The sequence below is a fragment of the Carcharodon carcharias genome, chromosome 28 (genome assembly GCF_017639515.1).
Source record: "Carcharodon carcharias isolate sCarCar2 chromosome 28, sCarCar2.pri, whole genome shotgun sequence".
Taxonomy (NCBI): domain Eukaryota; kingdom Metazoa; phylum Chordata; class Chondrichthyes; order Lamniformes; family Lamnidae; genus Carcharodon; species Carcharodon carcharias.
In genome coordinates this window covers 32,103,686-32,118,351 of record NC_054494.1, presented here as the reverse complement: position 1 = coordinate 32,118,351, position 14,666 = coordinate 32,103,686, and the positions used below count along the sequence as shown (strand labels likewise).

General features: G+C 37.5%; 1 protein-coding gene across 9 annotated transcripts in view; it reads right to left on the bottom strand.

The window, feature by feature from the left end:
- usp54a (ubiquitin specific peptidase 54a) overlaps positions 1 to 14,666 on the bottom strand; it is a 143,231-nt gene that overhangs the window by 45,512 nt on the left and 83,053 nt on the right. For all 9 annotated transcript variants that reach the window (XM_041176211.1, XM_041176212.1, XM_041176203.1 and 6 more), the window contains exons 5-7: positions 13,370 to 13,483; positions 10,299 to 10,381; positions 5,762 to 5,867 (exon numbers count right to left, since the gene is read on the bottom strand). In XM_041176211.1, coding sequence (XP_041032145.1) covers positions 5,762 to 5,867; positions 10,299 to 10,381; positions 13,370 to 13,483 — 303 coding nt within the window. The remainder of the gene's footprint in view (positions 1 to 5,761; positions 5,868 to 10,298; positions 10,382 to 13,369; positions 13,484 to 14,666) is intronic.

Sequence of the window (14,666 nt, the reverse complement as noted above, 5' to 3'; positions counted from 1 at the left end):
CCTCAAGTGCCCATTCAAATTCCTATTGAAATCATTAATTGTCTCCACTTCCACCACCCTTGAAGGCAACACGCCATTATCACTCTGTAAATAAAAAAGTTCTTTTTCACATCCCCCCCTTAATATCTTTCCCAAAATCTTAAAACAGTGTCTCTTAGTTCCTGTATCATCAGCTAATGGGAACAGCTTTTCTTTGTTTCCCTTATCTAAACTTGTGATAATCTTGCAAACCTCTAACAAATCTCCCTCAAACTCCTACGTTTCAAGAAGAACTAAAATCAGTAAATCTAAAGTTGTAATTAAAATCCCTCATTCCTGGAACTATTCTGGCAAATCTCCTTCTCAGGCATCATCCTTCCTTAAAGTGTGGTGACCAGAACTGGATGCAATACTCTAATCGTGGCCTACCCAGAGCTTTATTAAGGCTCTGGAAAACTGCCTTGCTTTTGTACTCAATACCTTTATCTCTGAAGCTCAAGATCCTATATGCTTTGTTATTTACTCTCGCAATTTGTTCTGCCATCTTCAAAGATCTAGACACACGAAACCCCCAAATCCCTCTCTTTGAATATCAACTCTTACAAGTTTATCACCTTTATAAAAATATTCTGCTTTATTCTTACAACCAAAGTGAATAACTTAACTTCCCAACATTATAATCCATCTGCCATCATGTTTGCCACTCACTCACTGTTTATATCGCTTTGCAACCTCTCTGTATCCTCCCCACAGCTTACCTTTCCACCTAGCTTTGCACCATCAGCAAACTTAGATACATTACTCTCTGTCTCTTCATCTAAGTCATTAATAGAGATTGTAAATAGCTGGAGCCCCAGCACTGATCCTTGCAACACTCCATTCACTGCCTGCAAACATGAAAATACTCCATTTATGCCAACCCTCTGCTTCCTGTCTGTTAACTAATCCTCTATCTTTGCTATTATATTACTCCCAACTCTATGAGCCCTTATCTTGCATCTTTTGAATGGCACTTTATCGGATGCCTTTTGGAAATGCTATCACTCTTACTCTTTGGTGCACCTCAAAGTTTGGTAAGTTTTGAAATTTTACTCTGTATTCCAATATCCAAGTCATTCATACATTAAAAAAAGCAGTCCCAGCACTGATACTTGGTGAACACTTCTAATATCCATCAGTCAGAAAACCAACCATTTAGCACTTCTCACTGTTTTCTGTCCTGAAGTCAATTTTTTATCCAAGCTGACACTGACTCTCCCATTCCATGAGCTCCAATATTGTTAGTCAGTCTTTTATGTTGCATTTTGTCAAACGTTTTCTTAAAATCCATATAGACAACAACCATTGCAGTCCATTCATCATCCTTCTCTCTGACTTCATCAAAAAATTAAAAATCTGCGTTTTACATTGTGCTGGTAATCCTTAATTAATTAAAAATTTTCCAAGGGCCTGGTGATTTTTTTTCTCTGATTAATGCTTCTAAAACCTTACCCACCACTGATGTTAAATTAACCAGACCTGTAGTTACTAGGAATGTCCTTACCCTGTTTGTTGAATAAGGATGTCACTCTCCAATCCTCTGGCACCTACCCTTATCTAGGGAAGATTAGAAGTTTACGAAAAAGTTTTTCTGCTATCTACACCCTACTCAACCTGGGATGCAAGCCATATGGACCAGGTGACTTATCCACTCTTAAGTATAGGCAGCCTTTCCAGTCCAACCTGCCTAACAATTTTCAACCCAATCCATTACCTCTACCATCTCTGCTTCTACCAATATTTTGTCAGCATCCTCTTCCTTAGTAAACACTGATACAAAGTACTCATCATGTTTTCAAGCCTTGCCCTGCAACTCCAAGCATAATGCACCTTCTGTGTCCCTAATAGACCCCACCTCACCACCTGCTTACTATTTACATACCAGCAGAAGATTTTTGAGTTCCCTTTTACATTAACTGCTGTTGCGTTCTCATATTCTCTCTTTGCCAGTCTTATTTTCCTCTTCACTTCCTTTCTCAACTTATTGTACTTGGTCTGCTTCTCGCTTGAAGAATTCACCTGAAGGCATCATACCCTCTTTTTTCTTTCATCATATTCCCTATCTCCCTCATCATCCAATAACCCCTGATTTTGGTTCTCCTACCTTTCACCCTTGTTGAAACATACCTAGCGTGTATTTGAAACATCACCTCCTTGAAGATCACCCATTGTTGCATTACAATTCTGTACGCAGAAGGAAGCTTTTATTGTACAACAGTATAGCCTACTACCCCCAAGCATGCTGTGTCAACATGGTCATCTGCAGGTTCACTCCAGTACTGTGGTAAGTTCCCAATTTCATTCATCTAATGAGGAACCTGGTGGAAACCAGTTGCCTCCCAAAACAAAGGGAGAGAAAGAAGAGATGACAATGAAGAGGTAGGATGGGGGAAGATGAGAACAAATTACTCTGCACTCTCATCAGGATTAGTTTAGGTCAACTTAAAAAATTACTGTAGTGACACAATATTAAAACACTGCAGCATATATTATAAATAAATTCTCTTCCCTTTAGTGGGCCACTGAAGAGGCAGTATAAAAGCTGAAGCTCCTGAACTGCTCAGTGAACGCAAAGACCAGGAAAGCACTAGGTTCAACTTTCAGCCTCAGCCAAGTCAACTGAATGTTGTAACAGGGCTTAGTGTCCAGTGTAAGGAAGGAGGCGGAAACAGGTCAGCCAGCCAAAATGACTACTAATCCTCATTCAGAGCCCCCATTGGTGATGGGGTTTTCACCTGTTTGTGGAGGTTGAACAAGAATCAAGCTGATTACAAATTTTAATTAACTTAAAAAAAAGTCTGCAGTGACTTAAGTTACTAAAAGATTAGTATTATGAAAGCTTTGTGTGTGATTAAAATAGTACATTCTACCACTTTTCTCAGATTTAATAGAATAATTGAAAAACTTACTTAACTGCAAAGATGAAAAGTAAATTATGCTGACTACATGTTGAAATGGGCAGACTGTATGATAGAAGTTATTTATTTGTAAATATGCTTTGCTATCTCCACCTCATACCATGCTGGACTAATAAAATAAGATCACAAAATTAACTGGGCAGTCTCACAGAGGTTCTGTTTGGCAGTAATTCAAGTTTTGTGCAAGTCCAAAACATTGTTCATTCAATAGTTTCTAAGTCCCAATTATGTCATTCTATTTCACTTACATAATAAATCTATTGCAAAACATATGCACAATAATTTGTAATTTTCATTATAAAGCTATGAAAAACTGGACAATGCAGTTTCTACTGAGCTGGTTGCAGTGATCAATAAAAGACCTTACTCATTGAGATTGTACCACAAGTATGTTCAAAAGGCAACGGATACAGTTGTCACATCTTTGAATAGAGAGTCTTACCAGTTTCTAATTAACTACTGTCAAAGATCGATTACCAGTCAGTAGCAATAAGCAGCTCAGTACCAGTGCAATACATTCTGAACATTAAGTTCAAGGTTCACCTTCCATTTGGGCAATTTGATGCATATATTCACCCTTTTTTGGAATCCCATTCTCTAGTAGATAACATTTAACTAATTTAACGCCGAGAGTTCTAGTCAACGAATATTAACATCTCAAATTAATGCAGCAAGAGTTGAAATGGCCACATGTTTTCAGCAATTTTACCTGAAAGTATTCTTGAAGCTGATGTACACTGCTGTTCATAAGACCAGTTGCTGCCTTTCCTATCCTTCCCAACCCCCATAAAATGAAATGTCTGTAGCAGACACTCAGGATTAACAGACAGAATATACAGGTTTCTACTAATCAGCACCCGTCAATTTATATCAATCTAGAAGTGAAATGAGCACAGGAAACCTCAAAAATGCGAACTATATCATAAACACAATTGTTAATAGTCATAAAAATACAATTTTACAATTAATGCCAGAGGTGATTGGAGAAATCTTCAGCCATGATCAATGAAAAGACACTGCTTCTCAGCTTTATTGCTTCAGCACACAGGCTTGTTGCTAAGGAGAACAGCAATTATATAAGGCAGCACTGAAACTCAAATCAAGCTGAGTGAAACCAATTGCGTCCTTATATTTGACACAACATAGGAGCAGACCCCTTATTGATCTTTATTTAAGACTTTCATGTACATTAAAACAGTAGGGCAACAAGATGAAGCTAAAGCAATGGACTCATACTATATGCCTGTAAACGTAAGTGGCATCAAATTCATCCTAGACTCATTTGGACATTTAATCTTTTTTGTGGGGTGGGGCAGGGGGGTGTTGGTTAAAGGTACAGAGATTAAGGACAAGAGAAAGGAAAGAAATCAAGATGCATAAAATTTGAAGCAACACTTTCAAGTACATGTTTAAAAATGGCTTGGAAAGTTATTAAGAAATAAGACATTACATTTTATACCTTTCTAAAATAAACAGTGAATACATTTTTGTCTTAAGTAAAGTTACATGGCTTAGCTGATATAAATTAGGATATTTATGCAAAGACAATACATTACAAATGGACAAAGCACATAACAGTTTAATTACAAATGCTTGAACTGTGCTTATATCATGAAATCACTTCAATGATCTGAATAAGATTAAGAGTTGGTCACATTTATTTCATTACCACTGTTATTTTGTAGTCCAGTCAGGAGACAGAAACTGCTTACAGCTATTGAACTTCTCATATTCAACAATGAACTGTAGTCATTGAGATTCCACTTACATTCTCAGAGCATCTTCCAAAGGATGTAAAAATTACCATGGAGTTGGGCATTTTCAGCACAAATGAATACCAACAAGTCAATACGTGGGCTCTGAACTGGTTTCATCGTGGCACATTAATGATACAAAGATACCACCATGGAGGCAAGTGATTTAGAAAATAAGTCTCTTGAAAATGATTAAATTGCATCACAAAATACTAATATACTGACATTTTTATTTTCTGTGCAATTCTGTCCTATTTGTTTTAACTTTAAAACCAGCTTTTCTTCTTGTACCTTTTCATTACAACTTGCAAGTGAACACTAAACTTACGTGTCACCAGCTAATCTGCTAGCAGTTTGTACGCACTGAAGAGCTGCTGCTTGGATATTCCCAGGCTAGGAATGCAGTATCCTGATCACTGCCCTGTGCAAATCTTCCCCAACCAATGGGTTAGGACTGAGCAGCCAAATATCAAGTGGCGACTTTCAAACAATTGTATACAAGCAAACGAGCACCTGTGCAGTTGTCATGGTACTATTTAAACTACAACCCACAACATGACAAACATCAATGCATTGGAGAATTACTTTGCATAAAAGTAGTTCTGTAAATTAACTGCATTATTAGATTATCTTCATCCCATTAAGTATAAGGCAAATACATTCACCAGCAGAGGCTTGGCCTAAATAGCCAAGTGGTTATGGTACTGGGTTTGTAACCCCAAGATCAAGAGTTCAAATCTCACAATGGCAAGCTATGAAACAATATAACTTCATCTGAAACAGATGGAAACGGGCTTGTACTCGAAAGAGTTACATAGCTGTACCTGACAGGAGACTTTGTAACATTACATTCACCAGCAGAGGATTGGCCTAAATAGCCAAGTGGTTATGGTACTGGGTTTGTAACCCCAAGATCAAGAGTTCAAATCTCACAATGGCATAAAACAATGTAACTTCATCTGAAACAGATGGAAACATGTTTGTACTCAAAAGAGTTACATTCACCAGCAGTGATTCCTTTGTATTTAAATGATCACAGATAATGAGAAATAGGAGTGAATAGACACATACTGGACAGTTCCTAAGATCACCCATCGTGCTTGCATTCTGCAGAAGCTCCCCAAACATGTCAGGTGTCGGTTTCTCACGTCTTTCCATCATACGTATTGCTTGATTACTACACAAAAGGGACAAAACAGAAAGGAATTGGTTCCCATGAAAACCAACAAAGCCCCCACTCTGTAGGGCATCCACAACAGAGACACTGACAAGTTTATCACTATTTCTCCCGAATTAAAAAGATTGCTGCTTGGTCATGTCCAAGACTTTGCTATGTTATTCAAATTTAATTAAGCGCCTAAATAATTTCCTATGCAAGATAATTATGCACAACCCATCTTGATCATAATTAAGTTAGACTGCCATATTATCCCAAGGTATCTAACACAATGTTTGAAAACTTTCTTAGGAAACATTAACATTTTTCTCCCTTTAGGTTCGCACATTGTGCACCATTTAAATGTTACATTTTGGTTCAAAATGCAGGTCGGTCACCCTTTGCATCTCTCTAGAAAGCTGTTGATTTGAAGCACTTATCCCTGAACATTTCTTTACCCCAATGGCTACTGTAAACAATACTTACACTGAAGAAAAACTCAATGTTAAAAATGCCTTTATAATGTAGTACTGACCTACAGTTGCAGTTCTCAGTAACCTATGAATTAAACATTCTTACAAGGCTATTTTTTGCAGAATAACAACGTATGAGAGAAAGCCTACAATGAAGGCTTGTCGTCAGACTTACCCAAATTGTATGTTGTTCTATTTCAAGGCAGCTCACAAACTGCAAAACATAACCTCATCCCTTCTCTCTCAGAACCATTTCCGTCAGAAGGAGTTCTGTAATCTCTCAGTTTCCTTGGTAAAATCCTATGTGCCTGTCTTTTTCTCATACCCCTTCAATCACCCATCTAATTTATCTTTCAATGCGAGAATGCTCCGTTTCAATCACAGCTTCATGATTCTTGTGTAAAGTAGTATGGTTACCCTGTTCTCTGTCTTAAATGTCTTATATTTAATCCAAATCTATGCCTTCTCATTTTAGATCCCTCAAGTTTTGGAAATAGTCTGTTTCTATCTATTTTGTACTATAATTTCATAATTTTAAGCATATTCAATCACCCTGTAAGCTCTGCCTGAACAAAATCAGCCCCAATTTTGCAAGTCTTTCTTTATATATGTATTTGCTGACATCAAGGCAGCACCCTAGTGTAATTGCACAGTACGCTCTCTATTGCTTTGACATCCTTCCTGTGATGTGGCATCCAAATTGGCAGACAGTACTCAAAATGGTGGTCTAAGTTTTATATAAATGTTCATTACATTTTGTCTTGTGTATTCAATATTTACCATTAGCCTCTACCTTAAAATGACTTTATCCACGTGAGATGGTATTTTTAATTTCTAGTCAACCTGAATCCAAAAACTCCTCCACTATTCCATATCATCCATCCTTCCCTGTTCCAATTAGATGTTGTTTTATATCAACATGTACCATTCTCACAGTTTCTGACACTAAGTTCCGTATGTACTTATTGCTTTTTCCACCATCTTTTCAATGGGCAGAATTTTCTGCCTACCAGGCGGGTGGGCCCGATCCAATCTCCAGCGGGTGGGGAGCTGATACCTGCTACCATTTTAAGTGTGTGGGCCAATTAAGCACCATGCACTTCCTGTGAGGGCGGGGGGTTCCCCAAATGCAAGATTGCACTCTCACGCATGCACACATCTCCCTGAGGCTAAGTGCTGCCTCAGGGAGATCGCTGAAAGTTGTTCAAATATTAAAAATAGAAAAATAAAAAAATCCTTAACATGTCCCCCTCATGTGACAATGTCACATGAGATGGGACATGTTAATAAATTTCACTAAAACTTTATTAAAGTTTTTTAAACCCTACATGAAACCTCATCCCGCCGGTGGATGAGGTTTCATGTTTTCTCAGAAGACCGCCAGGGCTCCTATCTTGCCCGCCAACCTTAAGGTTGGACGGGCAGGTCCTTTAATTGTTTTAATTATCCTGTCAATGGCCCCGACCCCTGCTCGCCGACGGCAAAATTCAGCCCAATATCTCTTTTCAGCTTCCTTTGGTTCTCAGAATGATTAATTATGCCTATTTTGATGTCGTGCAAATTTGGACAGCACTCACTGCCCTAAATCTAGATCATTGATTTAAACAGTGAACAGAAGGGGTCCCAAAACAGTATTCTGCTCACTACACACTTGCTATTCTTAACTTTGATTCGCCCGTTTCCTCACCTCTAGTCATTTTTTGAAATCCAATTTGCTACTCATCACAAAATTCCTCTCCTCTTAACCTCCCCCAATTGCCTGAGGTCAGTGTCATCAACTGCCATTAAATTTCCCACATCCACCATATCTTCCTCAAAGAATTTGAGCAGGCTTGTAAAACGTAATCTTCCTTTCGGAGATCCATGTTGGTTCCTTCTAAATAATTTCTTTTCACCTAAATACTTTGTAACTTCATCTCTAAAGATTTCATCCCTACAACAGGTTAGCTGTCTCCTATCGTGAATAGTAATTCCATTGGTAGTTTTCCAGTCTTCCAGTCGCTGTAAACTTGAGGTGATTCAAAACTCTGCTGCCCATGCTCTAACTCGAACCAAGTCCAGTTCACCAATCATCCCTGTCCTTGCTGGTTACACTTCCTTTTGGTTATGCTTTGCCTCAATTTAAATTTTTCATTCTTGTTTTCAAATACCTCCATGGCCTCACCCATCCATATTTCTGTAATGTCCAACTCTACAACCCTCTGAGATCTCTGGGCTCCTCCAATTCTGGCCTCCTGCAAACTTCCAATTTAAATCAGTCCATCACCGGTGGCTATGCCTTCAGCTGTCAAGGCCCTAAAGCTCTGGAATTCTCCCTCTAAACCTCTGACACTCACTACCCTCTTTCTTCCTTTAACAAAAGCTGTTCATGTCTTCTGGCACATACCTGCTCTCAATTGAATCCTAAAATGTAATTTCTAGAACCCTGCTATTAACCCCCCTCATTTCTCTCAGGATTCTTGATTTATCCCATCAGGTTCCAGGACTCCGTCCTCCCTTAGTTTTCTGTTATTTATTATAATGTCTCTTACTTCCCTCTTAAATCAAAATCAGGGTGGGATCCTCCCTCAAATGCTTTTCTTCTGTAAATATTGCACAATCATGGCCAATGACCATTTGTACAACATAAGAAATGGGAGCAGGAGTTGGCAATTCAGCACCACGAGCCTGCTCCGTCATTCAGTAAGACCTTGGCTGATCTGATTGTGACCTCAACTTTCTTGTCTGCCCCCATAACCTTTGATTCCTTTGTAAAGCAAAAATCTGTCTAACTCAGCCTTGAATATATTCAATGATGCGGTCTCCCCTGCTCTTTGGGATAAAGGATCTCAAAGATTAACGATCCTCTACTAGTTCATTTTCCTTCTTCTCAATGGTTCCACATCACAGTTAACAACTCTATTTGTAGAATATTTTACCAATCTTTTAATATGAGATTCTTTCCTCGTACTACCTTCTTGCCAAGTTTATTGACTTTGCAATCCCCTTTTTTCTCTTATTTTTAATCATACCTATATTACATGCCCGTCAATTTTATGTTTCATTCATCATTATTTGTTCAAGATACCCTAAAAGTTGTCGTCCTATTTTTAAATAAAATGGTTCATCTTTAATCTGATTGCTTGCTATCTCCTTTTTCTAATATCCCATGTTGATCATCCTTCTTGCCAAGTTCTCCTTCCACCACATCTCAACAAGCTCAACTTTCTCAAATCTGTCATATTCTAATCGGTGCATGTGCTCCTACTTTAACTCTTTTCCTTGCTTGCTGGACCATAAACTCATCATATTGTGGTCACCTGAGCTGTTTATCCACATATGACTCATATCTACCCGAGTTATTTGTTACTCATAACAAGATCTAGCATTGTTTCTTCCTCTGCAGGCAAATGGACATACTGTTCAAGGAAGATGTGCTCTATTCTCTATTTCCTCCATTGGTGGAGGAAATCTTTAGTGCACAACATTATTTTAATTATGCACCGAGAGTAAAGTGCAAGATGCTACACAACATTGAGTAATTCAAGATTTTATGAGAGTACGTTTTTCAGCACTTCAAAGATGCTCTCTATTCAGATTCTTGAGGCAGCCTGCCAGAACATAGCAGAAATACTGCAACATTTATTATTAGATAAGATGTTTCTTCATCTGCAAGAAGCATCCTCTAGCAACTACAGCGCTTAAAACATTCACTATAATTTGTCTAGTATAGTCTTGTACATTAAAAGTTTGACCAGACTACACTATATCTGAAACCCTTCAATTTCTACAGCCATACATAAATCTGTTTGAAGTCAATGTTCGTAGTTTCAGTGTTTGAAATTGTAAAATTTCTCAATATGTCAACCAGGAATGCTGCACACTGCTCAGCAAGCTTTTGCCTTTTTCACATCATTACAGTTCTTTTAGAATCTTCTTGTATGAGAAAGTTGCTATGTAAAGCTCAAGTTCAGTAAAATTATTTTTAGCAACAGCTTACCACAATGCAGTTGTCGAAATGTAGTTCACCATTTGGATAAAAGGCAGTGGGTCAGATGTTGCGCCACAGCTGGTACAAACGCACTGCAAGAAAGAATTGTTCTGCACAGTCCATCAAAAAGAACAAACTTACTACTAAGTTTCCAAGCTATCTGTTCAGCTTTCACACATCACTATGGGAGTCATTAAAGCAGAATGTCCTTGCTGAATATTGGATATTATTAACAGGATTTTAAAAACTGGTTAGCTGTTGATGGAGACAATGACATCCAATGCCAAACAAAAGAGAAAGCTTCCAATTTAATTTTATACTTAATAGATTCCACAAACACACAAATATGATATATGGTCAAGAAAATCAACTTATATTGCGGAGTTCCTAATGAGGATCAGAGGATCATGGAGTCCAACTGCAAAGCTTGTTGGAAATCCTGTCAACATCCGGTACAAGAGGTAGAGTTTTACAATTTAGCACTTTTGAATAAGATGTCCTACACGGGACCTTTTTATTGATTGTCCTGCTCTATCCTGTGCCTACCTTCAGTAATTATGGTTGGAGGAAGGATGAGCAGTAAAGATTTTTGAATGCCACACATACATAATACATTAATTGTGATTTGAATGTTGACTTAGCTTGGTGATTTCCGTTACGTTACTTAATCTCAGGGTGCTTGGTTATGACTATCAATTCTAAAAGAAATATCGGCTCAAGTTTCTCAGTCCCAATGTCACGGCCCAGCTTGGTAATGGAAAGGCTTGGTTTGACATCGGACTTAACTATACATCATTAACAATCAACGTTTTTTTAAACCTGCTCTTCACTGCTTTTATAACTATCATCACGATTTGGTGCAAGGTTAACTGGAAAATATTAAAGCCCTGTCCTTTAATTCAGGCTTGTCTGCCAGATGTCAGCCATAGATTACTGTGTCCCATCAACAGATTTCCAGCCAGTGTGATGAAGGTATAATAATTTTCATAATATTTTTCTGATTTATTGTGAAGTAAGTTTATGGGGATAAGTATAGTTGGGTCTGTCCGTGTGATTTAATTACATTTGTAGTCAAGTAAGCTGCAAGCTTGAAATCATCAAAAGAAGCTAGGTGCTTGACATGTTAATGAATAAACATGGATACTGGCTTAGCATGTAAACTGTGAAGGGAATTTGCATTTTTAGATAAATGAAGGGATATTTGGATTTCAAAGGGATCTTAGCTACAACTAGCCAGACAAGCATGGCTACGGAATGTGTTTATTTTTCCCCAAAGGTTACTGACAATATTGGCAACATGAAAGTTTTTATATTTGAGGAAGGTACAGTTTCAAAGACATATGGAACAATAGAATTTACATATTAAAAAGACAGAAACATATATAAAGGAGAATGAAAGACTTTGTGGAAAAAAGGCCATGTAAGATTTAACAGGAGTGTGTGAAATAGCCTTAATGAAGCCTCCAGCCATGTGTGCATAAGTCTGCTATATAACAAAACTGAAGTCGGGGAAAGCCATTTGGAATTCCACTGTCAAGTGGGTATTGTATTAACTTACTGGTTCTGTTTTAAATCTAAAATCTATTTTGGACCATTGCCTTAAACAGGGTGTAACTGGGGGTCAGGTTAATTAGGAACTTTGGGAGTTATTATAGTTGTAAGTAATTGTAGTCTTATGTATGTGCTTGAAATCTTTTACTTTGTGAATAAATATTTTAAATTAATTTTTAAAATCTCTATAAGTCTTGGTGGGCTTATTAATTCTGAATTCAGTGAACACATTTTCTGGTAATAAGTACAAATTGCACAACCGTTGTGATAAGGCGACCAAGTTCCCATTGTGGATTTGGTCCACCTGGTGCACATCATATGCCACATCATAACACCAGGCATCAGCAATATTGTCCTGCTCAGGAAAACACTCCCCAACAGTTAAAATTGTAAATGTTCCATGAAGCAAAGTTCTGACTCTCGGCATTTACATTAAGGTAAAGTACATTTTATCTTAAATTATTCATTCTGGACATGGGCATTGTTGGCAAGACAGGCAATTATTATCCATCCCTTGCTTCCCTGAATAGACGGTAATAGACCATTGAGGCATTAGGGGGTGGGGGGAGGGCATAATCTCAAAATTAGAGCTAGGTCATTCAGGGGCGACATCAGGAAGCACTTCTTCACATGCAGGATGGTGGAAATCTGGAACACTGTCCCTTAAGTGAGCTGTTGAGGGTAGGTCAATTCAAAAGTTCAAAACGGAGAGATAAATTTGTTAGGTAAGGGTACTGAAAATGGATAAGTGGATAAATAGAGTTTAGATAAAGGTCAGCCATAGCCTAATTAAACGGCAGAACAAGTTCGAGGGGCCCAATTATCTGCCTCTGTTCCTAAAAAGTAATAAGCATGACAAAAAAAAACTGCACAAACAAGTATCCCAAGTTGCAAGCTGTGCATGATTTAGGAATATGTGACATATGTGTCATGTCACAAAGGGCTGAATGGCCTACTCCTGCTCCTAAGTCCACATAGACATTCGAACTTCATGATGCCGGCAGGCTCTGGAAATTCTTCTTTCCCCAAAGCACATGGAGCCAAAGACTTTTTCCAGGTTGAGAACATCATTCTAAAATTAACTGATCAAACTGTCTGAATATCTTCATTTGGCTGTCTTCTTAATTTAACTGTTCTTGCTTCATTCATTTTTTTGCACTACACATAGCAAAAATAATATTGCAGCAGCACTCAAAAGATCTGACTTCCATTTCAAAAATATAACACCTGTTACATTACCATAATGCTAAAAAGAGTAACACATTTAGACTATTTTCAAAAAAGCAACAAGATTATCAACTAACATTTTTCACAAGCAACCATTTTACATCATTGCAATATGTTGAACATTCATGGATAGCTAATATTTCTTTTGGAAAAAGTTGTCAAGAAAAAAGGGATAAACCTCAGACTTCAGCTTAAAACGTATCTGAGATAGACTTAAATTTTCTAAAAAGTACAAATTTAAATTCTTGTAGAAGATGGTTTTTAAATCAATCCTTATTGCCGGGAATGTAAACATCTCCTACCTGTTCAAATAAAGTCATCGCAAATTTCTGGTGAGGAATGCAGTGTTTAGCTGTGCATATGTCTTCTTTCGTTTCATCTGCGATGTGAAAGTGTATTCGCATGAGGATATTTTCCTGTGAAGAATATAAACACAGTCATATGCAGTATTGGGAGCTTTCCCATAACTGAAAATGATTCATTCAATATTGAATCTCAGCACATTAACTATCAATAGCAATGTCTCAAAGCAAGAGTAATGTCTTAATCGTAGGTTTTTACTTTATTATGGGCTATATCGGTGTTGTTAAATAAGTTAAACGGGTGTGGCTAAATGCAGTAAATAATGAGCAATGGACACCATTGATGGGTATGTTATCTCAGTACTTATATTAACATATTAGAGGTGGGCCTGGTGAGTCTTGCTGAGTGAATCAATATTCTCAACAATCACTCTGATGGTCTAAAGTAGAACTCATAACTCCGGGAAAAAAACCCAGAAGCTGCACTAAGATGTGCTGTGTTGTCAAATACATGCCAGAGTTCAAAATATGGTACTTTAACCCCACATCACAAGAGTGATGTAGCTCTCACTCTGCAACGACAAACATTCTAGTCAGACCCAGTGAGCATGCATCTTTTAATTTTAGTACATAGCTTTAATGCAGAATTAAGTGTGTGTAAAAATTAATGCCCAACATCTTGTAGTTTTTAAATGAAGCAATAAATTGTTCAACAAAATGTCCTATCGTTTTGAAACCAAAATCCATAATTTATGTATGTTGACTTGGCTTCTTTAACTGCTTCAATCTAAGGCAGTCCAGATAAGGAAATCTGCCTGAGCAGATAATGGGAAAGAATCAGTAATGCAGAAAAGAAACATGACTTTGAAATGCTACCCATTACTTTTGATTGAATTTGAAGTTACTTTGCTAAATATGACTGTACCAAAATGACAATGATTAAAAAGCTAACAGTAATTTGTTAAATATTTAAATCAAAGTTACTTGCAATGCAAGTAACTGGGGCAACAATAGTTATTCTTTTGGTGGGCCTATACCAAGTCAGGTTTGGTTCAAGTTTAATTATATTCCTATATATCCTCCACTTTGACTAAAACGCCCAACACTATCAAAAAGTAAATCAAGTTATCATCCATCCTGAAGAATGCTGATAGACCAGAGTTTAATCTTAAGTAGCATCCTATTGTAATAGGATACAGCAACTGAAAAAGGTGCCATGGCTGTTGTTGCTATAGGTATAGATGGACTTCCAATGATGCTCTCTGTTGTGGTGTAATAATGTTTCACTTATGGGCCA